The sequence below is a fragment of the Rhinopithecus bieti genome, unplaced genomic scaffold (assembly GCF_001698545.2).
Source record: "Rhinopithecus bieti isolate Rb0 unplaced genomic scaffold, ASM169854v2 scaffold_51345, whole genome shotgun sequence".
NCBI lineage: Eukaryota > Metazoa > Chordata > Mammalia > Primates > Cercopithecidae > Rhinopithecus > Rhinopithecus bieti.
Window position 1 is genome coordinate 1554309 of NW_016820792.1, and position 26702 is coordinate 1581010.

The window sequence follows — 26702 nt, forward strand, 5'->3', positions numbered from 1 at the left end:
GATAATTTTTTTTTTTTTTTTTTTGTCCATGAGGCATTTTATTTGTAAATGTATGTATTACATCCCTAGAAAAAGAATCCCAGGATTTTCCCTCCTGTGTGTTTTCGTCTTGCTTCTTCATGGTCCATGATGCCAGCTGAGGTTGTCAGTACAACGAAACCAAACTGGCGGGATGGAAGCAGGTTATTCTGCCATTTTTCTAGATCTTTGAGTTGCACATCAAATCTGGGGCTGATCACTCCACACTTGTTTAGCCTGCCTGTAAGGTTCACAACAATTTTCCCAGCTCTGTGATCATCAATGATTTCAAGTTCGCCAATGTAACCATGCTTCATCATCACAGTGAGAAACCGGACGATGACTTTGGAGCACGGCCTAATAAGCACCTGGCGTTTGCTTCTCTCTTCGGCATTGTTGATGCTCTTGAGAGCATCAGCCAGGACATTCATGCGCACCATTGTGGCTGCGCGGAAAGATGGCGGAAAGAGGATTTTCCCTTATTCTTATGAAAGTATATCTGCTACAAATACTGTATGTATGATCTTTCAGTAGAACAAATAGTTTCAAGATTTATAAGGTGACAAAACACAAATAATGATTCCAACCCTAGCTGTGGATCAGAATCACTTGTCGAGCTTCGTAAAAATAGTTGTCCATGATTTCACAGGTAATTCTGATGCACAGCAAGGACTGAGAATGATTAAGCTATTCCAACCATTTACCTAAATACGAATGGCCAGTGGGGGTTGGGGGACGATGTGGGGTGGGGTTTGCTGCTATCAAGGATTGACAGCAGTTGTGTCAGGTATTGAGCATATCTGACCTTAAATTTTCATATAATACACTCCAAATAGTTGTCCCCCCTCCCTATCATGCCAAAGGTCTAAAGTTAAAAACAGGCAGAAGACAGACATAACTTGGAAAATCAACTCAACAGTGCATAAAATCCAATACAAATTTATTAAAACTGGTTTTCAAAGTTCATTTTAGATGCTGCAATTCTTTTAAGTACAGTTAAATAAAATCTTTTTTTTTTTTTGACATGAATAACCTGAAAATAACTTCAGGATACTTCTCTTGATTTTAACTCAAAATATGGTGTCAATTTAGATGAGTGGAAAGGCAAACAAATATATACACAAGAGTCCCATAGTGTCCCAATAATGCGGGGCATTCAACTTAAAGTTCGCACACAGGGTAAAATTGATAATGGAATGACAATGCATATGAAAGTCCTTGTTACCTTGGGGAAAGCTAGGGAAAACAAAAAACAAAAAAAAACAGAAAACATGAGAGCTTCATGACATGGGAAATAAATTTTTATTTGGTGAAAATTACTACTGGTAGGAGAAATGAATGAATGAATTTAGGTAGTTAAATAGAAAAACAAATCTAGAAAATACCTGGTAACTTGTGTTGGAACACATTTTCCATGATACGTTTAATTTCTAGCCTCTGTTCCAAGTTCTCATTGTGTAAGCCAAATTCCTGTACCACTTTGTCAATGGCAATGCCAACTGCATTTATCTGGGAGGGTGTTGGTGGGGGTAACGTAGTGAGCAACTCTTCCTCTTGCTTCTCCTTTTAAGATCAAATGTTGAGATTAAAAATGACTTACACGTAATTTTACCTTCTACCATTCACGAAGACAACGCCCTATAGAGTTTTCTTTTTCTTAGCCCTCCCTTCTCATCTTAGCTGTGTTATTTTTCATCCTATCAAACATATACATACTTCCTTTTGCACATAATGTGGATCAGTGATAACAGAGGATAGGCGGGCATAAGGAGAAAGTGTAAGGAAAGAATATTAAAAAGAGCACTTACAAACACTGTTTGCTTTAATACTAGTATAAGGACATATACCTGGGTCCTATCAATGACTTCATATATCCTGATGCTGCCCTTAAGGAAATTCACAAAATTAACCAGTAAATACATCTGACCAGTATTATGTATTTTGGCTCAAATATATCCAATAAATAAAGCAGTAAAGTTATCAATATCATAGCCTTAAGGAGAAAAAAGCCACAGAGATGACAAGTAATAACAACTCACAGGTAAGCAGACTTGTTTGGGTTACATTCAATTTACCTTAATGTTTTTCTTGTGCCTCTTCTCCTTGATATGCTTATGGGCAAATGCAATGGATTCAATTAAAACATCACAGAGTCTGCAGGTGTACTTGGCTGCAGGGTAGTTTCGTGGTCGCTATAATTTGAAGAGATTTATTTAGAGAGACATAAGTAGTAAAACCAAATATTCAGATAAACAAAATCAGCCAGGAAATGATTTCCCCTTCAATTTCTTTTCTCTAAAGAGACAGGAGTTTCACTATGTTGCCCAAGCTGGAGTGAACTGGCTATTCACAGATGCTATTAGAGCATACTACAGCCCCAAACTCCTGAACTCAAGCAATCCTCTTACCTCAGCCTCGCAGGTAATTGGGGCTACAGGAACGCCACTGTGCCTGGCTTCTTCACTTTTAAAATTGCTACTGTCATTGTTCCCTTTATCACTACCCTAACAGTCATTTTAGGTACAATAGCAATGACTCCTAATCCTATTAAATCACACTGGATATCACTTTTAACTTGTAGTGCTTAAATACTGATAACCAAAGTAGGATATCTAATTGATCACAGCATGCATACTCAATTAATAACAAAATTGAGGCCAAAACCAGGATTCTAACCAATAAATATATATATAAGGATGTTACCCTTTTGAGCCTGTCAATGCAGTCTCTCTTCAGTCTCTCCTCAGCCTGCTGTAAGCCTAGCAGCTCCTTCGTTGAAAGCACAGACTCGTCGATCACAGGGCCTTCCAAGTCTCCATCCTGCTCATTTTCCTCATTTCTAGTCTTCCGTGGCTTCCTAGGTCTGGACCTCTGCTTCTTGTTTTCTTCAGTTGGGGGAGAAATATTATCGGCAATATTAAATAATGCTACTCCTGAGTAAAAAGCAGACCTTACATATGTATTAAATCATGTGAGAGAATAAATCCCATCTGAATGCAGAGCAGAAGGAAAGGTAGCGTCCCATGGACAACATGCTTGAATACTGTATTCAGTGAGTGCATCACCTGCAGACATTAATCCATAAAATCATCTTTTGGAAAACTTAGAAGAATTCTACTTCAGTCATATAATTTGATTTTTATTATCTCTTCCTGGTATACTGCTGAGCATAGTAAAGCAACAGAAAAATTATAGGCAAGTATATGTATAATTCTATTATATTTAATATATTACAATACATATTGTAAATATATCTTATATATTCCATAACATCTGTAAGTACACCTATTATTCTCATTAAAACCATCCACATTTGCTTTCATCTTCTGTAAGTGAACAATCTCAATAAGGCAAAATGGACAATGTACCCCTGGACAACTCAGAAATCAATTATATCCTCATCTGGAGTGAAAAATCAATCATTTAGTTGCAAATTTAGACTTCGACAACACATAAGCTGGGTACCTCCATTAATATGAAGAAGTCCAAGCCAAAATTTTATTTACTAAGGACAACTATCTCTCATTTTACCTTTACTTTCATTTTAGCTTCTTTGAACGGCCTGTATGCTGAGCATATTTCAAAGGAAAAAAACAACTGGCAACTGAAACAAAAGTTTTCTCTAAGTACATTTGTTTATAAACTCTGCTATTAGTTCTATAATCCTTATAATGAAAAAGAAATCCTGTTCCTTTTTAAAAGCTACAACTTTTCAACTTGTTAAAGTGATTGTGGGATTAAACGATAAAAAATTGCTTTAGATAGTTCTGATAACTTATATCGAGCTTTAAAAAATGAAACTATTAGTAACACATTAGTGCTTGGAAATATAAACTTACTGAAACGCCCTACATGAAGTAATTCCTCCATCAAGTTTTCAGAGGAACTCATGACTACTAGTATGGCAATTACAACGAACTGGCTGGCTGAAAAGGAAATTTTATAGGACCTCTAATTTTTAAAAAGCTTGCTGAGAGCTCTAAAGGATAGGAAGCAAGCACTGTGCTAAAACTACCTGAGGTGACAATCACAAAATTAACTCTGCAAACAACTTCCATAATACGAGAAAATTACAAAAATTACAGTGTTGGAAAAGCAGTTTCAAAAACTCCATCAAAATGCACGGAACAAATAAAATACTAAAAGCTAAGTTGTCGTTTCAACAGAAAATCAGGCTACCTTGGGCTAACTTAATACTTCCTTTTTAATACCCCCCACTCCCAATTAAATTATTATAATCTTTTAGGGCCTGCATTTCTGGTCGAAAACAATTTTTTTTTCAGATAAGCATTTCTTTTACTTAGAGATATATCCATGCTCATTTAGTAAACATTATCGAAAAAAGTTGCATCTAACTTCAGTGTTTATTACAGGTTTCTTAGGCAAAAACTCATTACAAATTTAAAATAACATTGCAATACGCTTTAGAAAAGCCCCTGTTAGTTCGCAAGCCAGTAAGTGATAGGGAACCGAATTCCTTTTTTAAACTCTTCCTCTCTTCTGGTCACAAAGGCTTCTCCATATAACTATATTTGCTGTCATTTTCTAGAAAGAGTAACTTCTCTCTTCCTCCAAAGACCACAATTAACTCCTACTGCTTTTAAACAGAAGTGGATGGCTTTAGAAATTCTGTCAGATAACGGCAGCTACCACGATGGTGTATCTTATTACGCAATAGATGTAAAGCACTTTATATGTACTGCCTCATTTAATCCCTACAGCAATCCTGCTAATACTAATATTGTCCCCATCGTACAGATGGGGACAATGCTAATTCAAGAGAATAACTTCTCCAAGAACACATGGCTAAATCAAAGGGACTGAAAATACAGATTAAAATATGGATGGGGCCAGGTGCAGTGGGTCATGCCTGTAATTCCACTTTGGGAGGCTTTGGGAGGCTGAGGTGGGAGGGACTGCTTGAGCTCAGGAGTTCAAGACCAGCCTGGGCAACACAGTGAGATGTCATCTCTAGCAAAAATGAAAAAAATTAGCCAGGCAAGATGACTCACTCCTGTGGTCCCAGCTACTTGGGAGGCTGAGATGGAAGGACTGCTTAAGCCTAGGAGGTGAGGCTGCGGTGAGTCATGATTGCACCATTGTACTTCAGCCGGGGTGACAAAGTGAAACTCTGTCTATAAAACAAACAAACAAAAAAAGGATGAAATCCTGAAATTCAGCCTTCTAACTAACAACATAAAAACTGGAGAGAAATTACTAAAATCCCTTCTTGGAACATACGCATTCACATCTGGAGTGGACTAGCACTGAAAGGCAATATAACCTTCTAAACCTAGTTTCACAGGCATGTGTGGTAAAAACTGTCAAAATCTCACCAGAGGGACTCTTGGAGGGTAAAGCTAGGTACCGATGAAAAATTGTCGGCCAGGTGTGACAGTTCATGCCTGTAATCTCAGCACTTTGGGAGGCTGAGGCAGGCAGATCACCTGAGGTTGGGAGTTCGAGACCATCCTGGCCAACATGGTGAAACCCCGTCCCTACTAAAAATACAAAAATTTGCTGGGTGTGGTGGCAGGCACCTGTAATCCCAGCTACTTGGGAGGCCAAGAAAGGAGAATTGTTTGAACTTGGGAGGCTGCGGTGAGCCAAGATCGCACTATTGCGCTCCAGCCTGGTTGACAAGAGTGAAACTCCATCTCAAAAAAAACAAAAGAGAAAAAGAAAAATTCTCATAATTACTTGGAGGAAGACTACCTGGCTTACCTCAGATTTATTGTAATAAGAGTTCCCTATATTCAGCATTCCAAGTTTCCCATATTTTATTTGTATATGGTTCACAAAGGATATGTGTATTTGAGTGGATGCTTTCCAGCTAAGATCATTAATGGCAATGTCCCAAATACATTAAATTGGCAATCTAGGACATTTGAGGGCTAAAGTAGGGGCAGTAATGTAGAGCTGAAAAAAACAGAAGGTAGTACTGTATTGAGGGGAAAACAAAAAGCAAATGTATTATAATTTCCATTATATCTTCTCACATTGTTGAATAAGACCCTTCCTTATTAAGACACAATTTTGATAAAGAAATTTCAATCTTTTAATGAGATCCTTTTTAGTTTATACTTTCAGTTGAATCTCTCTAAAGTAAATAATGCTATACCAAAGCTTAATACTTCCTATATGAAGATTTTCAAGGGACAGAAACTGAATAACTCTTTACTTAATAACTGTGAAAGCATATACCTGTGTGCCATACAGGGAAAGCATGCAAGCTTTTGAATTACCTCCAATAAAAAGATAGCAAAATTAATTTCTTATTCAAATACATTTAAAAGCAACTTCTTTAGTTGCTTTTATAAGAATACAAATAAAATAAGAAAACATAAGTTTCCGTGGTCAGCAAATAGTTCCTTTTAATGTGTAGCTGCAAATTTTTGATAAACTTTCTTTTTAAAATGCTTTTCAGCTGGGTGCGGTGGCTCACACCTGTACTCCCAACACTTTGGGAGGTCAAGGCAGGCAGTTCAGGAGGTCAGGAGATCGAGACTAGCCCTGGCCAACATGCTGAAACCCCGACTCTACTAAAAACACAAAAATTAGCCGGGTGTGGTGGTGCATGCCTGTAGTCACAGCTACTCAGGAGGCTGAGGCAGGAGAATTGCTTGAACCTGGGAGATGGAGGCTGCAGTGAGCCAAGATCGCACCACTGCACTCCAGCCTGGATGACAGAGTGAGACTCCGTCTCAAAAATAATAATAATGATAATAATAAAGTAAAATGGTTTTCAAGATCAACTTCTACAAGACCGCCTACAGGTAACAAAATTAAATGCCCATATCCCACCTAGACACAGTAATACAGAAACACTTAAATAGACACAATTTTAACAAAGAAAACACAAATTAAAAGCCCAGAAATTATCAAGAAATGTTCGGCTCCGCCGTCAGGATTTCAGGTCCAGCGAGGCTGAGTTAATGGCCAGAGTAGCAGAGTCCCCAATTTTAGTTCTACTTCCTCATTTACTGCTCTGCATAAACAGGTCCGTGTAAATTTAACCTCTCCGAGTTGCAGCTGCCTGATTTGTAAAATTGTGATTCCATCTTTGATATATCACAACAGAGTGCTGCATCAGATAATTCTTTAAGCTATTCCTAGCTTAAAGATTTAAGTTTTGTGTCTCCCTACTACTTAACGCCTTTATAACACTTCATTCTGTTTCTGCTACTTGATATTGATATATACTCTTAATTTTCCAATTTAAAAATATCTGAGGGCCAGGCGCGGTAGCTCACGCCTGTAATCCCAGCACTTTGGAAAGCCGAGGCGGGTGGATCACTCGAGGTCAGGAGTTCAAGACCAGCCTGGCCAACAGGGAGAAACCCTATCTCTATTTAAAAAATAGAAAAATCAGCTGGGCATGGTGGTGTGCACCTGTAGTCCCAGCTACTCGGGAGGCTGACTTGAGAATTGCTTGATCCTGGGAGGCAGGGGGTGTAGTGACAGGAGGTCACATCACTGCACTCCAGCCTGGGTGACACAGCAAGAATGTCTCAAAGAAAAAAAAAAAAAATCAGGCCGAGTGCGGTGGCTCACACCTGTAATCCCAGCATTTTGGGAGGCCAAGGTGGGTAGATTACCGGAGGTTAGGAGTTCGAGACCAGTCTGGCCAACATGGTGAAACCCTGTCTCTATAAAAAATACAAAAATTAGCCGGGTGTGGTGGCATGCCCCTCTAGTCCCAGCTACTCTGGGGGATGAGACAGGAGAATCGCTTGAACCCGGGAGGCGGAGGTTGCAGTGAGCCAAGATCGCGCCACTGTACTCCAGCCTGGGTGACACAGCCAGACTCCATCTCAAAACACAAAATAAAATAAAAAATAAATAAATGGATCTGACAACTAGAAGAATCTACGAAAAAAGAAAAAAATATCAAATAGCACATTTCCCCCCATTTAATATCAGTAAGTGCTTGAGACTTTCATTTTATCCTAAGACCTTATAAAATAAAAGACGACCTTTTGCTTTTAAGTATTCATATGCATGGGACACAAACTCAAACGCCTTATAGGTAACCTGTGTATGAACTGGCCACTGTGAGAAAACATGAAGAGAAAAGGCATTGGGCGATCTAGAAAGTGTCCATATTCCCTGAATGCATTTAAACTAAAAAAATTTATTTAACAGTGCTGGCCAGTTTGAAGCACATTCTGTACGACCACTAAAAAATGCTTTCAGTCAATAAACTTACAAGTCCATGTTTCCAACTATGATAGTTTCATTTTTTTCCATCCAATTTGTGACTTTATTTCATTTCAGTAAATATTACCCATTAGATAAAAATAACCTTCCTGTTTGTAGAAATCATTGCCACATGGACAAAATCTACTTTTACTTTTAGAAAACATATTACCTCCTTATTATCCCTTTGGGGCAATTAACCAAGCATGTGAGGGCACTGAGAAATTAGTTTTGGTCTTACTGAAACTAAACAGCAAAGCTTGAATCTATGTCTGACTTTCTAAACTTGTTTCTCAACCTGTTTGTCATGATCCCTTTTGAAAAACAAAGATCTCAGATTATCCATCTCGGGACACTGACACTACACCCAAAAGATATATCTCCTGTGGCAGGAGATATACACAGTGTATACTGTGTTTTTACATCAACAAGTAAGTTTTTTTTAAAAAACAACCTCTATATTCTGTCATTTATATTATGAACACATTAATTATTCAAATACAAAATTATAATCATAATTTTGAAAACACAAAAACCACTGAGCAATTACGATATGGTCCCCTGGGGCATATAGCTACCCTCTTCCATAAAAAACACGTTACAGAAAACATGTTTACTTCAGTAAAATGAGCCTTGGGGCAAAGTAAACTTTTAAAGGGATCAACATGTGAAATGTGTTGAAGCTGCCCAAACATCATGATTACAATCCTTAAAATAATCACACTAAGTGACCACTTCTTAAAACAGAAACTATGAAACACTGAAACAAAATTGCTGAAAGTAACAAAATTCATTTGGATGAAAAAGAATAAGACATTGCTGACTCTGAGGCTGTGATCTGACAAGTTGGAAAACATTACCAGGACTTCCTGCTTCCATTTCTGACGTGGTTTCTAGGCTTGTTAGGTCTTTATGAAACAGTCGTCTCACAGTTCTGCAGCCTCTTGTGTCTTGCCACCGATAACCGTCTTCATTTTCCTGAAAGGAGTCTTTTCTTTGTCGGTTTATAATAGGAATTCTAGGTCCAGGTTTGAATTCTCTCCAGTTGTCTGAATTACCAGTATGTTCATCAGACAGCCATCTCTTACTCTGATCTTTGTGGCTGTCATTCATCCAAGCAGGTTGACTGTAGATTGGGTTTTTAAATGCATATGGATTGCTGGAAACAGCACATGGTCCTTTTCTGGGGGTATTCCCATAGTTCCCTGGTGTTATCTTTTTTTTTTGAAGGCCCTTTTCCATCTTACTGCCATGGCCTTTAGCATGGTCATCTATTATTAAATAATCTTGTTGGGGGTGACCCCTTCTGAAGTCATCATCATCCATAGTCCCCCGGTCTTTAGTGCGCTTCGCGAAATAAGGTTTTGCTGTATCTCCCATCGTCTTTGACTTCAATTTTCTTACTTTGCACCTGAAAGAAGGCATTGTGGGAAAATATCAAACTGTATAACAAGATATCATACAAGTATACAAAATAACACATTTATCGTACAGATGCCCAAAGCCTGTGAAACTCTTTCCCTATTTTTTTAAAGTAAAAATTCTATCACATTCTTAATAATCAGTGCCATACTCTAGAGGTTGGGAGGCTTGGTCCTCTAAGTCTTCATGAAAATTAATACTTACTATTTAGCATGAAGATTAAATCTGTGACTAAGAGAAGGTCTATAGGTTCCAGAACGGTAGCATAGTAGAGTATTACTCAAACCAAGTATGGTGGGCTTTTTCCTCTGTAACAAAGCGTTTCTCTTCAAAGAAAACCTCATCCCTAGGCAATATTATTACTAAACTACCGAAACAGTCTTTTTTTTTTTTAAGTTGGCAATTACTTGTAAGTGTTATACACTGAAACTTTACGTGAACGGAGTACTACATCTTTCAACTCCAATTTTCCGTCCCTTCACCACCACTACTCTGGACAGACCGGCTTTGAGCGCTTAGGTTACGGAGGGGTTGGGCTTCCGACCAAGGTGCAGCTGTAATCAAAGGGGCTGGGTTTCCGATCAAGGGACAACTCCAGCTAACCTCCTCAATCCCCATTCTCCAACCCCAAACAAGTTTGGTTTTGTCAGGAACAGCAATTCCCTGAGGAATGACACTCCTCTTCAATCCCCATCTGACCGCTCCACCACCGATCTGCCTTAGTTTCCACCCTTTTGAGACCGACGTGGAGAAAGAGGAGGCGTCCCTGCACTCCTGGCCAAGAAGCCACCGTGGGGACCAGGAAGCAGGAAGTGACCTGCTGTCTCCATGGGGTTCCAGGGTTCCCCCGGCCAGCCAAGGGGCCAGAGCCGAATGTCTTGACCCAAATCCCATCTTCTGCGCCCGCAGTCTGACAAAAAGTGAAAACACGGACTCGAACCCGAGAGCTCAGTCTCTGCCGGCCTGGGGGTTCCTCGGTCACCCAAACTGGTGCGAGGAAGCCGGCGGGGGATGGAACCAACGTACCTCCGGGGCCAGGCCGGACCACTACTCTGGAGTCCAGGAAACCAACTGGAGAATCAGCCCGGAGGCGAGTCTGGCAGGGACGTTGGGAGAAGGCGCCCAGGAGCACTCACCACCTTCGCCGCGGTCCCCAGCTTCTTCCTATCCCGGCCGGGCTCCCTCTCCGTGTTTTCCTTCGGCCCCACTTCCGGCGCTCAGCGCTGTCTCATTGTGCGCGATTGGGAGCCGACTGTGCCCCCGCCCTAGCGCTCCGCCGCGCACACCACCGGAAACGCGCGCCGCGCGCGCCCCGCCCCGCGGTGCCCCGCCCACGCTCCGGCCCCGCCTCCCTGCCTGGCCCCGCCTCCCGCGCCTGGCCCCGCCTGGCCTGTCCAGTCCGGTACCCCAGCGTACTCCCTCTAGGTGTCGGGCCTCGGGTCTGGGCCCCGGGTGCGCCCTTTAGCGCGGGCGGATTACTGGCTCGCTGGATAGCCGGTTCGCCAGCGCGCGGGGGCGAGGCCCGAGCTTCTTACCAGAGCAGCGCCTGCTCCTTCTCTCTCCGGGCTTCGACGCTCCTCTGGTTACCCTCTCTGCTCGGGGCGCTGAATGCTCGGGAGAGGCGCGGGAGCCCAGACTTACGCACCCGGAGAGGGACGCGGAGCCGGCGGTCGGGCACAGCCGCCTTCCCAGCGCTCGGGACCTCGGCTTTGCCCCAGGGTGCTCACCGGTTGCTTCTAGGGGGAGTAAAGGCTCCGAGGCCTCCTAGCGCTCTTAGTGTTTTCCTGATAATTCGGAGTGATTCATGTTTTCGTGAATTCTTAATTGCCGACCTTGTAGAAATGCCAGCATTTAAACATCCACTGCTCACCCAGATCTCAAAGTGGTCAAGGAAAATGCTCTGCTTTTTTCTTAGGTTGTGTAAGGATTACTTTTACTTAAAAAAAAAAAAAAAAAAAATTAGTACATTTCGAAGAATATGTGTAATGGCAAGGGGTGACCAGGGAGCGTTCAATTCGAATTTTTGAAGAACGCACACCTCGAACTCGGTGTTGCTTTTTATTTATTTCTTTACTGTATGACCTTCCTTGCTGTTTGCAGTGTTCTAAATGCTTTGAAAAGCATCAAGCAACTAGTGAAATTAGGGAGCGTTGGGAAAATCGAGTTTCCATTTCTCTGCTTTTTTAAAGCATGTAAATAGAAAGCTATCAGGTCCTATGGGGCAATGGCCTTAAAATAATAACACGCAAAGCGCCAGTAACTGTTGTGAAGGCTTTACAAATACTAACTCCTTTATTTTATTTATTTTTGTAGAGACAGGGGTCTCCTATGTTGCTCAGGCTGCTTTCCAATTCCTGGCCTCGAGCATCCTCCCACCTTGGCCTCCCAAAGTGGTGGGATGACAGGGGTGATCCACCATACACAGCCTTAACTTCTACAATCCTCACAACTTCAGGAAGACTATATCATTATCCCACTTTTAAAGATGAGGACGTTTAGCACTTGCAGTGAAGTAAATGGCACTGCTGCAATCCAAACCCTGAATATGAGGCTGTTATTAACCATGTGGCTATATTAAAAGTGATGTAAAACACATTCCTACAACTTTTATATAATTCCTTACTTAGATATTTTGATTCTGAAAATACATGAGGATCAAACTGATAATCTCTTCAACAGGCAGACAGTGGCCTTGAAAATATAGAGTCCAAAAGGGAGTGTGATGATGCATGATTACATTAATTCTGAGACAGCAGCGTCACCACGCCCCACCCAAACCAGTAATTCCTGTACAAAAGAACTGGTTTAGAAATCTGCCTCCACCTAGAGTTCTAAAGTAGCACTAGAGGACGCATCTTTTTAAGGATTTAAATACCTTTATTTATTTATTTTTTTTTGAGATGGAGTGTCACTCTGTTGCCCAGGCTGGAGTGCAGTGGCATGATCTCCACTCACTGCAACCTCTGCTTCCACCTAGAGTTCTAGAGTAGCAGCAGAGGATACATCTTTCTAAGGATTTAAATTTTTTTTTTTTTTTTTTTTTTTTGAGACAGAGTCTTACTGTGTTGCCCAGGCTGGACTGCAGTGGTGCGATCTTGGCTCTCTCCATCCTCTGCCTCCCAGGTTCAAGTGATTATCCTGCCCCAGCCTCCCTAGTAGCAGATATGCACCACCATGCCTGGTTAATTTTTGTATTTTTAGTAGGGGGGGGTATCACCATGTTGGCCAGGCTGGTCTTGAACTCCTGACCTCAAGTGATCCACCTGCCTCGGCCTCCCAAAGTGCTGGGATTACAGGTGTAAGCCACCACGCCTGGTCGGATTTAAAATATTTTTGCCAGGCACTTTGGCTCCTGCTTGTAGTCTCAGCAACCCTGGAGGCTGAGGTAGGACGATACCTTAAGCCCAAGAGTTGGAGGCTGCAGTAAACTATGTTGGTGCCACCACACTCCAGGCTTGGCAACAGGGCAATACCGTCTCTCTCAAAAATAAATTTAAAAAATAAAACGTTTTAAATTTGCATTTTCTTCAACGTCTTTCCCAAAGCCCAACTTCTTTTATTCTAATAGTTGCTTTTAAGATTTGTCTTGAGGCCAAATCAGGCTCTCTAAAATAAGATGCAGTGCTAATCAAAATATATTGACAACAGAATATACCTTTTTCTGTCCATATTATGCTGTAATGGATATTTAAGTTGGTCCTAGGAATCCTTACAATCTGGTTGGAAATTTTGGTTTGATTTTTCTTTGGATGTCACTGGAAGGATTAATGAGTTTCTCAGAATCTTTGTGGTGATTGCTTCATGGTCTTGACATATTTCCAACAACCTGGAGCAGAAATGTGGCAAAGGCTGCTCTTTACTGTTAAGCTATGCTTAGAGGACATTAACACTGCTCCATATGTTACAATGTATTTTCTATCTTGAGCTTAACATTGTAATACATCTTGAAATTCTTGTGATTCTATCTTGAAATTAACATTGTAATACATGTAATATATCTTGACATTCTTGTAATTCTATCTTGAAATTAACATTGTAGTACATCTTGACAAGTCAACTTTTAACAAACTCAGTGCTTTTTTTCTATACAGCCATGGAGTCAGAAATACAGGAATTATATTCATAGTTTTATCAGCCTAATTTTTTCCCCAGTGGTTTATTTTGTTTGGTTTGGTTTGGTTTTCAGTTTTTAGAGCTCTAATGCTTAAATGCCAGTGGTTTTTATCCACGTTGTTAGCAAGTTATGTTGGTTCCTCCTTCAAACCTGTCCGGAGTCCAGTAACTTATCACCACTTTCTCTGCTTCCGGCCAGATGCTCACCACTATCACTTGCTTCCACCTTGTCCTCCAATCTACTCTTTTTTTTTTTTTTTCTGAGATGGAGTTTTGCTCTTGTTGCCCAGGATGGAGTGCAATGGCATGATCTCGACTCACCACAACCTCCGCCTCCTGGGTTCGAGCAGTTCTCCCACCTCAGTCCCCCGAGTAGCTGGGATTACAGGCATGAGCCACCACACCTGGCTAATTTTGTATTTTTAGTAGAGATGGGGTTTCTCCATGTTGGTCAGGCTGGTCTCGAACTCCCAACCTCAGGTGATGCATTCGCCTTGGCCTTCCAAATTGCTGGGATTACAGGCATGAGCCACTGTGCCTGGCTCCTCCAATCTACTCTTGACACAGTAGCCAGAAAATGCATGTTAAAAGCCAGAGTGAGCTCCCCCTCAAAACCCTTCACTGGCTCCCAATTTCTCTGGGAGTAAAAACCAAAGTCCTTCAATGGCTCAAGGCCTTTCCCTTTACCTGCCGATCTCAGCCCTTATTCCTCTTACCCCAGTGGTATAATATAAAATAGATTTGGCCTTTGTCCCCAGTTTCTGTCATAGAGCTCTTAAAATCCTTGAAATTTCCTGAGTGATAGAAGTGTCTTTCCGTGTTCATAGTGAGCCCCTAAACTCCTGAGTTTATGCTAATGAGATGATTTAGGGTGGGGGCCCTACATAGCCTCAGCATGGGGGCTAATCACCAGAAAGACCAAGTGATTGGAGGAATAGAGGGTTAGAACTTTGAGCTTCACCAACTGACCTCTGTGAAGGGGAGGAGGGGGCCGGAGATCAAGAACAAAAGGATTTGATGAGAGTCCCTATAGTTGAACACATGTAGGTGCTGGACATTGGCTCACCTAGAGAGGGCATGGAAGCTCTGTGCCCTGCTGCCCAACCTTGCCCTGTGTACCTCTTCATCTGGCTGGTCATCTGTATACCTTATAATATCATTTATAATAAATCAGTAAACGTGTTTTCCTGAGTTCTCTGGGCTACTGGGGACACGGGAACCTCAGAAACCAGTCAGTCAGAAGTATGGGTGGCTTGGACTCACGATTGCTATCTGAAGTGGGGGCAAGCTTGTAGGGCTGAACCCTCACCTGTGGGATCTGACACTATTGCCAGGTAGATAGAATTGAAATGAATTATAGGACACCAAGTTGGTACAATTGCTTCTGTAAAGGCAGAAGGAAATTTATACCCTCAGAAGTTTTGATGGTTTGAATCTATAAAACAAACTGACAATAGACAGATTAACAGGAGAAAAGACATATCGATTTATCAACTTGCAAGCTAGCGAGAGCCAAACAAAGTATGAAACTCAAAGAAGGGCCAGATGGCTGAAGCTTAAGTAGGACCCTGAGCTACAGAAAGAAACCAGGGCCTCTGATGGGGAGGTGGTGACCAAAGTCATTGAAAGGTGATGGTAGAGTAAGTGTGTGGCAAGCAAAAGTTTTCTTATTATACAGATAAAAAGTCTTTCAGACTAGAAAAATGGTTTTAAAAAAAAGGTGAAAAGTCTGTCCAATCAGATGTGGTGGCTCACACCTATAACCCCAATACTTTGGGAGGCTGAGGCCTGAGGATTACTTGAGCCCAAGAATTTGAGACATGTCTGGGCAACATGGCAAAACCCCATCTCTACAAAAAATATAAAAGGTTAACCAGGCATGGTGGCACACACCTGTAGTTCCAGCTACTCGGCAGACTGAGGTGGGAGGATCACCTGAAACCAGGGAGGTCGAGGCTGCAGTGAGCTGTGATTGCACTACTGTACTCCAGCCTGGGCAACAAAGTGAGACTCTGTCTAGAAAAAAACAAACAACAACAACAAAAAGGCTATCCAGGTACATTGTCCTGGGCTGTCCTGAGACACAAGTTCATCTTCTCTAGTTAGTGTAGATTCCAAGGAGGGGGTCTAAGACAATTGCATTTCTTCTGCAGAAACTTCCCTTAATCAGGTAAAGGAAGTTTAGAGAAAGTCCCTCCCTGCCTGTAGATGGGTGAGGGTGGTGGGGTGAGGCAAGAGAAAATCAGACAGTCCTTGGTTCTGACATTTATTTCTAAGCCCTTTCAATTTCCCCCTTAAAAGTACTCAGCCATGCCAAAGTGCCACAACTTGGGGCATTATTTTCTAAGCTCCAACACTTGGTATGTGGGGAAATCACCCACCTCCACTTATCTGGTCACAGAAGTATGCTGCATTGAATGTGAGAATAGAGTGGAAACTATTTTTTTCATTACACTCCCTCCCATACACGCACATTGCACCCTGGCTATGCTAGCCTTGCAATTCTTCCATCACAAAGCCTCAGGGCTTTGCCCTGGGTGTTCCCTCAGCCTAAAACAGGTTCCCTTAGATATGTATATTTGTCACTTCCTCTTTCCCTTCATGTCTTTGCTGAAAGGTCACATTCTCAATGCAGCCTTTTCTGACTACCGATTTATTTATGTATGTATTTATTTATTATTTATTTATCTTTTTGAGACGGAGTCTTGCTCTGTTGCCCAGGCTCGAGTGCAGTGGCGCGATCTCAGCTCACTGCAACCTCCACCTCCCAGGTTCAAGCGATTCTTGTGCCTCAGCCTCCTGAGTAGCTAGGATTACAGGTGCCCATCACTACGCCCAGCTAATTTTTTTGAATTTTTAGTAGAGATGGGGTTTCACCATGTTGGCCAGGCTGGTCTTGTACTCCCGAACTCAGGTGATCTGCCCACCTCTGCCTCCCAAAGTTCTGGAATTATAAGCGTGAGCCACCACACCTAGCCCTGTCCACCCATTTAAATTGTAATCTAACATTTTACCTGGTGAATTTTTTTGTCTTGTAAAAAGAATTCAAAATCTAAACTGTTGGAACTTTAAATTTTTTGAACCTTAAAGGAACATGCTTATGGAGCCTGAGTCACTTGACAGGCAGCTGTAACCTAAGCAGCTATAACCTAGGCAGCTGTAGCCTTTGTTTCTCTCATCATAGATTAACCTTCTTCTTTACCTATATGGTTTTGTAAAATGTTATAAGTGACTAATGGGCTCCAGAGAAGACCCCTTTCCTCTTGACTGTTGATCTTCATTATAGATTACCTTTGCTCTTAACTCTGTCACACTAAGGCTTATGACTAGCACATTGTCTAAGAAGGAACATTAAATATACTTTTAAGTTGGGAAGAAAATGAAAACAAGCTGTATGGAAAGGAAAACAAACCATAACTAATTTATAACCCATAAATCAGCCTTCTATGGAAAATTTTGCCATCACAGTGGCTTATAGGCTGGGCATGGTGGTTTACCCTATAATCCCAGCACTTTGGAAGGTCAAGGTGGGAGGATTTCTTGAGCCCAGGAATTTGAGACCAGCTTCAGTAACATAGTGATGTTATATATAAAGTTTCGGTGCCACAAAAGAAATAGCACTTGAATATAAAATTTTCTTTTTGATTCTCAGGAAGGCAAGGTACTTCTATAGAAGGGTGTGCCCTTACAGATGGAGCAATGGTGAGCGCACACGTGGACAAGGGAGGGGAAGGAATTCTTATCCCTGACGCACGTGGCCCCTGCTGCTGTGTCGTTCTCTTATTGGCTAGGGTTAGACCGCACAGGCTAAACTAATTCCGAGTGGCTAATTTAAAGAGAGTGATGGGGTGAGGGGTTTGGCGGGAAAAATGGTTACGACAGAGCAGGTAATCGGAATGAGTCAGGGTGGAGTAAGTAATCAAAAAAGTTTGCTATATGAGGAAGTTAAGTTTAAAAGTAGAAGGCAAAGAATTGAACATATTGACATATTGATTCTTTGAAAAGAAATTTAGGACTCATATCCAACAACCCCTCCCCTTGTATTTCCTTATAGCTTTCTTTTCAAACTTTTTTTCACATGCCTTGGCTTAGTTGTTTTGCTTGATTTTCCAAAAGAAGAAGCTTCTCTGGATAAGGTGGAGGATAGTTAAGGGGGGTTTTAGTAAGTGCCATTTTTATGAGCCTCTGCGTCAACCCACCGATGCATGGTGTGACACAGCACCCAACAAGAGTAAGTACACCTATTATGGCTGCGAAGGAAGTAAGAATTGAGACTATTATTGCTTTCCATTTACCAAACCACTTTTCTAGCCGTCCTGTAAAGGGGTCATTTACCGCTGAGTTGCTGGCTAACTCATTGGATAGAGCAATCAGACCTTACAATGTCTTTGTTCTACTTCCATTAGGGGCAGTGTTGTTTGGGAGGAAGGTGCAACATTGAGTTTTAATCATGATGCAAACTCCTCCTCTTTCTGTTAATATCATGTCTAAGGCTAGCCTATTTTCCCAAGCCATCTGGCTAGTATCCTCTAATTGTTCAGCTATTCCTTTAACAACATCTCTAGTGTAGTTAATAAATCGCTGTTGGTTGTAGTAGATGTAATTTATCCAATCTACATTTTTATTGTCACCTACCAAAATATTGACTCAAATCCTGCAGCTATTTGATTTCAGGCTTTAAATTGATCTGGTATTCCCCATGGGACTCTAATTGTGTCTAAATGAGAGTTGAAAGACCCATAAGGGGCTTCCCTCGCTTTATGATGTCTTATTTTTCCTTCCTCCGGTTGATGAAATGCCTTGGCAAAAGGGATAGCCAATTGAACTAAAGCACAAGTACCACTTCAGTTATTGGCAGAGTGTCCAGTAAAGGTCCATCACAATACCACCAGACATCTGCTCGGGGATGAATAAGGGCTGACTGATTGATAAGCTCTTGAAAATTCTTAAGCTCACTGCATCCCTTCAGGTCTCCAAGGAATGCTAAGTTTCCTCCCTGTCGTGAGAGACATGAAGTGAACTTAGTGTTGGGAGATGGAAGCTGGATGGCCCTTGGGGGCTGACCCGCAGGGTGCCAGACTTTGGGGTATAGCAGAGAGAGAGCTTGGCACAACTTATTACTCCAGGCTGTAGAATCCTGGAAAAGAGCTACCATGCAGCCTACTCATGGTCGACTGGAGGATCACCCTAGTGGAAAGGGGACAGTCTGGGCCTCTGGCCTGCCGTGCGCACAAGCATAACAATTGCTTTTGTTTAATGTGTGGACGGAATATTTGATCCAGTCCAACTAGGCATTTGCATCTTGGTATCCTGTCTTAATTGCCAAAGTTTGTTTTAAGTGTTTAACTTTTATGATCCTCTAGTAAAATGAATGCATGGTTTTAGGAAATTACAAAAACCAGTTGGGGCAGTCCATCCTTGCTCTTCAGTGTTCCACAGAACGTTGGATGAACTATGGCATGAAAGCTCTACATCGGGGGGCAAGACTCCTGGTTGGCACTGGGGTCTTTATTGAAATCTCCCCAGATTAAATGGTCCCAATTTACTAAGACCCAGTCTGGGGAGAGTCAGGAGAGACAGAGGTACTTTTCTGAAGTAGAGAGCTGTCTTTGACTTGGCAAGTCCCCATAGCTGTCTTTGACTTGGCAAGTCCCCATAACAAAGCAAGTATCAAATGCAATAGTTTGAGGCAAAATTGACTTGCTTATGTTATAACTAGATGGTCAGCAATAGAGCGAGGAAAGAAGCAAGAGTAATTGAATAGATGAGAGGGAGTTAAATTGTTCTTAGCTTTAGTTTGGTAGCGTTTTCCCCTGGGACCATGGCCCACGACTCTGGAGGGGGTTTTGGCGCTTTGTTTTTTTTTTTTCTTTTTTTTTTTTTTTGAGACAGAGTCTCGCTCTGTTGCCCAGGCTAGAGTGCAGTGGCAGGAACTTGGCTCACTGCAAGCTCCACCTCCAGGGTTCACACCATTCTCCTGCCTCAGCCTCCCAAGTAGCCAGGACTGCAGGCACCCACCACCACACCTGGCTAATTTTTTTTTTTTTTGTATTTTTAGTAGAGATGGGGTTTCCCTGTGTTAGCTAGGATGGTCTTGATCTCCTGACCTCGTGATCTGCCCACCTTGGCCTCCCAAAGTGCTGGGATTACAGGCGTGAGCCCAGCCAGTGCTTTCTTGACTCAGGTGTGATGTGTCCCTCCTCTTTCTGCTGTACGAACAGCAGTCTCGGTGGTTAGCAGCACAAGGTAGGGTCCTTCCCAGGTGGCTCAAGTTTTCCTTCTTTCCACCCTTTGATGAGAACATGATCCTCAGGCTGGTGCTGGTTTACCGGAGATTCCAGGAGTGGTACCTGTGCTAAAAGACTTTAGTTTTGAGGGAAAGGAAAGTGGAAGATAAACGAAGTAAATGATTTCTAAGAAATTCATCTTTTGTTTTAAATGTGGGGACATCAGCAGTGGATTTTATAGTCCTTGGTGTCTTCTTACTGAGAAATTTCCTTTGGCACCTATTTTTATTTGTTTTTAGACCAAAGAAAGTCAAACACCATTTTATATTTGACAACGCTTCCTGTATGATTTTTATACCTGATAAGCTAAATTTCACCTTTGTATTAGTGTGTTATTAATGTTGCAATCAATTTTAATAAAATCATGTAGACATATTTATCTAATTTTAACGTCTAACCATAAGGTAAGATTTTTATAGACTCTTTTTAACCTTTTATAATTTTTGTTAAAGAGCAGGTTAGTGCTTTAAGAAAAATCTATTGTGTTTTTATTTTAATATCCAGTTCACAGAAAAACTGGATGATATCCTTTTAACTTTAGCCAATATGTTTACACACAGAATTTCCTTTATAATTAACATTTTAAAACTTGCTTAAACCTTCAAAACAAAGTTGTTTTTTTTTAACCTTTTAATGTAAGTAAAAATCCACATTCTTATGCCTCCTTATAATCCTTTTACTAAAAGTATATTTTACTTTCCTTATACACCTTGAACATAAACTGTTTCTTCAGTAGTTTTACATTCAGGAGGCCTAATTACTGTGACATTATACAACATTTCTTGCATAAATTTCCTTTTATAACACACATTTTTTTTCACGACTTTCACGGACAATTGGTTGACATGCCTCAACTTTCTGACTTGTTGCAAATGTCCCTTTCTTTAAACAACCAGTTAATTTATTTTAGGACAAGAATTTACCATATAACATTCTTTTTACATAAATTCTCCTCCCACCCTCCCTCCTTTTTTTCCCCAAAGATGATAACCATTCTTTTCCAAAGCAAACTTCCTTGATGTCTGTGGACTAGACAGCCTAAGGCCACAAGATGAGAAGTTAGGATAATACATGTGACACTGTTAACTTTTAGCAAACTTTACTTTTGTTGAAAACCTTGTAAGTCTGGGATTTCAAGTATCCTTTGCTGTTAATAAGATCTTGTTTAGTCCAAATTAACTCAGAATTGGTACAGATGGTTCCTTCATGGTTCTGTAAGTACTTTAAGGCTTGGCTGAGTGCAAACAGCTCACACGTTTGAGCAGACCAAGTGTTGGGCAATTTTCCTGACTCCATTTCTACGGGAGTTTCTCCATCAATCACTGAATACCCATTGTGTCTTTTTCCCTCAGTCACCCGGAGGAACCATCTATGAATAAGTGCCGTCCAGTCTGGAAGGGGGTTTCTCCTGCGTCTGGTCAAACCTTTGCATGGTAATCAATTAAATCTAAACATGTATGTTCTTTCCTTAGATTTGGATTTCTTGTCAGGAAACTTGCTGGGTTGAGTGAATTATCAGTGGTCAATGTTAAATCATCCTTTTCTAACAGAATGGCCTCATACTTAAAGATTCTTGCGTCAGTAAGCCATCTCCCTGCTCTTTGGTTTAAGATAGTTCTAACTTGGTGAGGCTTGCTTACTGTCAATTTTCCTCCAAAGGTTAACTTTCTGCTTTCCTTGACTAGTATTGCCGTAGCCGCGATGCATTGAGGCCATCCATAAGTGACTGGGCCTAAGACCTTTGATAGGAAGGCTAGGGGCTGCCGGCGGCCTCCGTGTTCTTGAGTGAGCACTCCTAAAACTACCGCACTGTCCACATTAACAGAAATGTGGAATGGCTTTTCTAGGGAGGGTAAGGCTAAAACAGGGGCAGTTATGAGCCTTTCCTTTGGCTTCTTGACTTGATCAGCTTCCTCAGAAGTCCACGGGAGATGGTTAGGCTTCTCCTGGGCAAGTTTCTGATATAACAGTTTACTGTGCAGTGCATATGAGTCAATCCATAAGCGGCAGTATCCGACTAACCCTAAAAACTTGCTGACATGATTCTCCTCGATTCGTTCAGGCCGTATGCTTCACTTGTCGGCACTTATTAATTGGCCTAAATATTTAACTTCTGGCTCTACATACAGAAGCTTTCTTTTTGAGACTCGTAGTCTCTCAAACTGCAGATGGTTAAGAATATGTGTAGAGAAGTCACCTCCTCTATATCTTCACCAGATATGAGAATGTCGTCCATGTACTGAAGAAGGCATATTTGTTCTGGAAGGCATATTTGTTCTAGGATGACAGCTTTTTCTAGTACTTGTTCTAAAATGTGGCCGAAAAGATTAGGGGAGCCCTGAGTGGGGATCCTCCCACTCAAAAGCAAATATATCTCGGCTATCTTCAGCGAGGGGAAATGCCCAAAAAGCATCCTTCAAATCTATTACAGTAAACCATTGATGATTATATGGACTGGTAGTATTGGGGTGTTATAGGACATACAGGGCTCAAGAAGCCCATCCTTCATAAACCCTTTGATTATAGGTTTTAACCCTATCCTCCCTTCTAGGGGAATAGGGTATTGCTTCCTTCTTACTACTTCTCCCAGGATTTTTAGCTTGATGTGGATCAGAGGGACTTGGAGTTTCCGTCGGTTTTCTTCTTTGGACCAGATATTAGGATTAATCTATCTTTCATCTGTAGTGGTGAGTAGGTTTAATGAGGTGAGGAATCCTCTTGGGCTGACTTGTAGACCTATGCCTAACTTGAACATTAAATCCCTCCCCAGTAAATTAGTTCTTGCTTCAGGGATTAACAAGAACGGAATATAAGCTAATGATCCTGGTATCTAACTTCTGTGCTTTCTAAAATTTTTGCTCTAAATCCTTCCCCTTTTACCCCAGAGACTAAAAGTTCCTCTGAGAAGGAGACAACATTAGATGGGAGGGAAACAAACAGGGGAGCAGGCAGTCCCTGAGTTGACTAAAAAGGTGATAAGTTCATATTTAGGTCCAACCTCCAAATTTATCAAGGGCTCCTGGTGGGACTCAAGATAAAAGAGAGAGCCTCTGAACCCCCTATTCTTCCTCGAAAGTCATGAGTGGAAGGGCTTCTTTTTCCTTTCTTAGTTTGGGACATCCTCATTTGAAGTGATCTGTTCTTCCACATCTATAGCACCTATCTTGTCCTTCCTCCCTCTTAGTTCTGGGATTCCTTAACCCTGCTCCTCCATACTCTTTAGAGGATCTGGTGGGTGAGGACCTTGGTCCTCCAGATGGAGGCTGGGGTTCTTTTAGAGAGGGGTCTTTACGTTGGGAGGGAACAGGCTGGTGGGATGGTAATTCCCAAGAGTCAGAGTTATAAGAAGGAAGGATAACGTGAGTAGAGGGGGAATTGGAATGGGATCTGAGGTGGCAGCGCTGTCTGAGGGGAAAGATTGGGGACACTAACTGGGGCACACTGAGTCTAGGGGATCCCATGCACTGGAGTCTTTAGGCATGACAGCTGGTTCCTCTGACTTTTCATTTTGAGGTGCTGGATTGGGTTCTTCCCTATTTAAGGGAAAAAGGAGGGCTGGTCCTTGCCTCCAACAAAGGACATAGCCTAGTTCTCCTTGAGACACTGGACCTTTATCATTAACATGTTGGATTAGAAGCTGACACGTTACATTCTCATTCGACACAAACTTTGGCCAGAAGATTGAGAGTTTGAAGATGGGTCCCTGAGTCCAAATAAAACAGCAATATTTTATCATTTGTTGCTTTTTTCTATATTCAGTCCTTTCATTATCCTTCCAGTGTTTTAGCATGAGACCTAGGGGGCTATCTGGGGGGCTATCTTTGTTACCATCTTTATCCCCTTTGCTCCCTGTCTTACTTGGCGTATTTCTCATCTTGATGGTTTTGGGGTAAGGTTCAAGTTTCAATTTCCCTTGCTGGAAATTTTTCACCTTGTGGGGTGAGGCTCAATATCCCCCACTGGCAATTTCTTGCCTTTTGGGATAGGCTCAATTTCCCCACTGGAAATTTCTTGCCTTTTGTACTACTGGAGGTTCGTGTGAGGTTCAATCCCCCACAGCGGGGATGTCTTGCCTCTTTTTAACCTCTACGCTACCCTGACAAAGGAGTACTTCACTGCCCCCTGCCCACTCCCCGCGGCTTTCTTACCTTAGTCCTGACCACCAAGGAAATACTTTACCGGCTCCCGTGGCTTCTCCTTCCTTGATCTGTGCACAGAGTCACTGCTGCAGTATGTGAGGATCCTTTAAGCTTGGTGGCTGGCTTTTTTTTTTTGTTCCCTGCGTTGCTGAGAGCTAGGGTTATTCCTTGCACTGGGTGGGTCTTGATTTCTCACCCCTGAAATCATCTCAAGTGGGCAGGGTGCTCCTCCTCTTGAGAGAGAACCAGAGGCCAGCCCCGGAGGGGAATGTAATCACAGGCAAGCCCCCAAATTGTTATATGTAAAGTTTTGGTGCGACAAAAGAAATAGCACTCGAATATAAAATTTTCTTTTTGATTCTCAGGAAGGTAAGGTACTTCTATAGAAGGGTGTGCCCTCACAGATAGAGCAATGGTGAGTGCACACTTGGACAAGGGAGGGGAAGGAATTCTTATCCCTGATGCAAGTGGCCCCTGCTGCTATGTCCTCCCCCAATTGGCTAGGGTTAGACCACACAGGCTAAACTAATTCCAATTGGGTAATTTAAAGAGAGTGATGGGGTGACTGGTTTGGTGGGAAAAACGGTTATGACAGAGCAGGTAATCAGAATGAGTCAGGGTGGAGTAAGTAATCGGAATGAGTCAGGGTGGAGCAGGTAATTGAAAAAGTTTGCTTTATGAGGAAGTTAAGTTTAAAAGTAGAAGGCAAAGAATTGAACATACTGACATATTGATTCTTTGAAAAGAAATTTAGGACTCATATCTAACAGTAAGACTCCCGTCTCTACAAAAAAAATTCTAAAATTAACCAGATGTGGCATGTGCCTGTGGTACCAGCTACTCAGGAGGCTTAACTGGGAGGATTGCTTGAGCTCTCCCACCTCAGGAGTTCAAGGCTGAAATGGGCTATGGTCATGCCACAGCACTCAGATCTAGGCAACAGAGTGAGACTATGTCTGGAAGAGAAGGAAGGGAAGGAAAGGGGAAGGGAGGGGAGGGAAAAATCTTTTAATCCTGGCTGGGCACAGCCCTGGCTCACATCTGTAATCCCAGCACTTTGGGAGGCTGAGGCAGTCAGGTCACTTGAGTCCAGGAGTTCTAGACCAACATGATGAAACCCCAAAATACAAAATTTAGCAAAAAATACAAAAATTAGCCAGGTGTGGTGTCATACACCCATAGTCCCACTTTGGGTAGCTGAGGTGGGAGGATCACTTGAGCCTGGGAGGTCAAGGCTGCAGTGAACCTGATTATGCCACTGAACTCCAGACTGGGTGACAGAGTGAGATCCTGTTTAAAAAAAAATACATAAAAATAATCTTTCTTTCTCTTTCTTTTCTTTCTCTCTCTCTCTCTCCCCCTTTCTCTTGTCTTCTCTTTTTTCTTTTTGAGACAGAGTTTCACTCTTGCTGCCCAGGCTGGAGTGCAATGGCACGATCTCACCCACTGCAGCCTCTGCCTCCCAGGTTCAAGTGATTCTCCTGCCTCAGCCTTCCAAGTAGCTGGGATTACAGGCACCCACCACCATGCCCAGTTATTTTTTTTTTTGTATTTTTAGTAGAGCTGGGGTGTCATCATGTTAGCCAGGCTGGTCTCAGACCCTTGACCTCAGGTGATCCACCCACCACTGCCTCCCAAAGTGCTGGGATTACAGGGGTGAGCCACCATGCCCAGTAATAAATTTCAACAAAGAAAATATTACAATATTGTTACAGGAACACCAAGTTCATATGCCTGCTACATAGTAATAGACCAATACACTGAGACAGCATGGTTTGCAGCAGAGAAAGAGTTTAATGATTGCAGGGCAGCCAAGTAGAAAGGCAAGAGGAATCCTCAAATCCATATCCTCTGGGGAGTTCTGGACTGGGATTTTTAAGGAGATTGTGGAGGGCAAGGGGCTGGAAAATTGTGGCTGTTGATTCATTGTGGTAAGGGGATGAAATCATCAGGATGTGGAAACTTCATTCGTTGGTGAGTCAGCTTCTCATAGAATCCTACAGACCAGCTGGCATCAGTAGTTTCAGTATGCAGGGTCTGAAAGAATATCTCAAATGGAAAACAATATTTCACAATGCTTAAGTTGCTATCTCTAGTACAGTTAAGGGGAAGTATAATCTTGTGACAGAGTTTGTGTGATTCTGGTGCAGTAGGCAGTAAACAACTATGAGGAAACAGGTCAGAGAACAAGCTGACCTAATAATTAATGCTGAATGTGCTGCAAGCTTGGTTTGTTTTCATTTCTCCCTCTCCCCTTTTCACTGATTAATTTGATAAAGTTTATAAGGAACAGTTTTGATCCTGTTAAATTTCTTTTAATTTTGGAGCACTGACTTCATTTTTCTGCAGTCTGTATTCCAGGATGGCTATTCCCAGTTTTTTTGCTGGAATAAACTCATTCAAACTGAATTCTAATTCTTTTGGTTATTTCAAGTTGACAGTTTTATAGAGCTATATATACCTTGTTACCTGACACATCATTTAGCTATTTATTATTGTTATTTATTTCCTGTCTTTTATTTTA

At 41.8% G+C, this 26702-nt stretch overlaps 1 protein-coding gene and 1 pseudogene across 2 annotated transcripts in view; both read right to left on the reverse strand.

Moving 5' to 3' along the window:
* TUT7 (terminal uridylyl transferase 7) overlaps positions 1 to 10920 on the reverse strand; it is a 66581-nt gene extending 55661 nt beyond the window's left edge. Inside the window, exons 1-5 of the mRNA XM_017859925.1 lie at positions 10666 to 10920; positions 9078 to 9628; positions 2722 to 2903; positions 2094 to 2210; positions 1404 to 1581 (exon numbers count right to left, since the gene is read on the reverse strand). Coding sequence (XP_017715414.1) covers positions 1404 to 1581; positions 2094 to 2210; positions 2722 to 2903; positions 9078 to 9597 — 997 coding nt within the window. The 5' untranslated portion in view covers positions 9598 to 9628; positions 10666 to 10920. The remainder of the gene's footprint in view (positions 1 to 1403; positions 1582 to 2093; positions 2211 to 2721; positions 2904 to 9077; positions 9629 to 10665) is intronic.
* Positions 6 to 499, reverse strand: LOC108520517 (40S ribosomal protein S15a pseudogene; annotated as a pseudogene). Its single transcript, XR_001882926.1, has one exon. The product of XR_001882926.1 is annotated as a 40S ribosomal protein S15a pseudogene (transcript).
* Positions 10921 to 26702: the final 15782 nt, after the last annotated feature.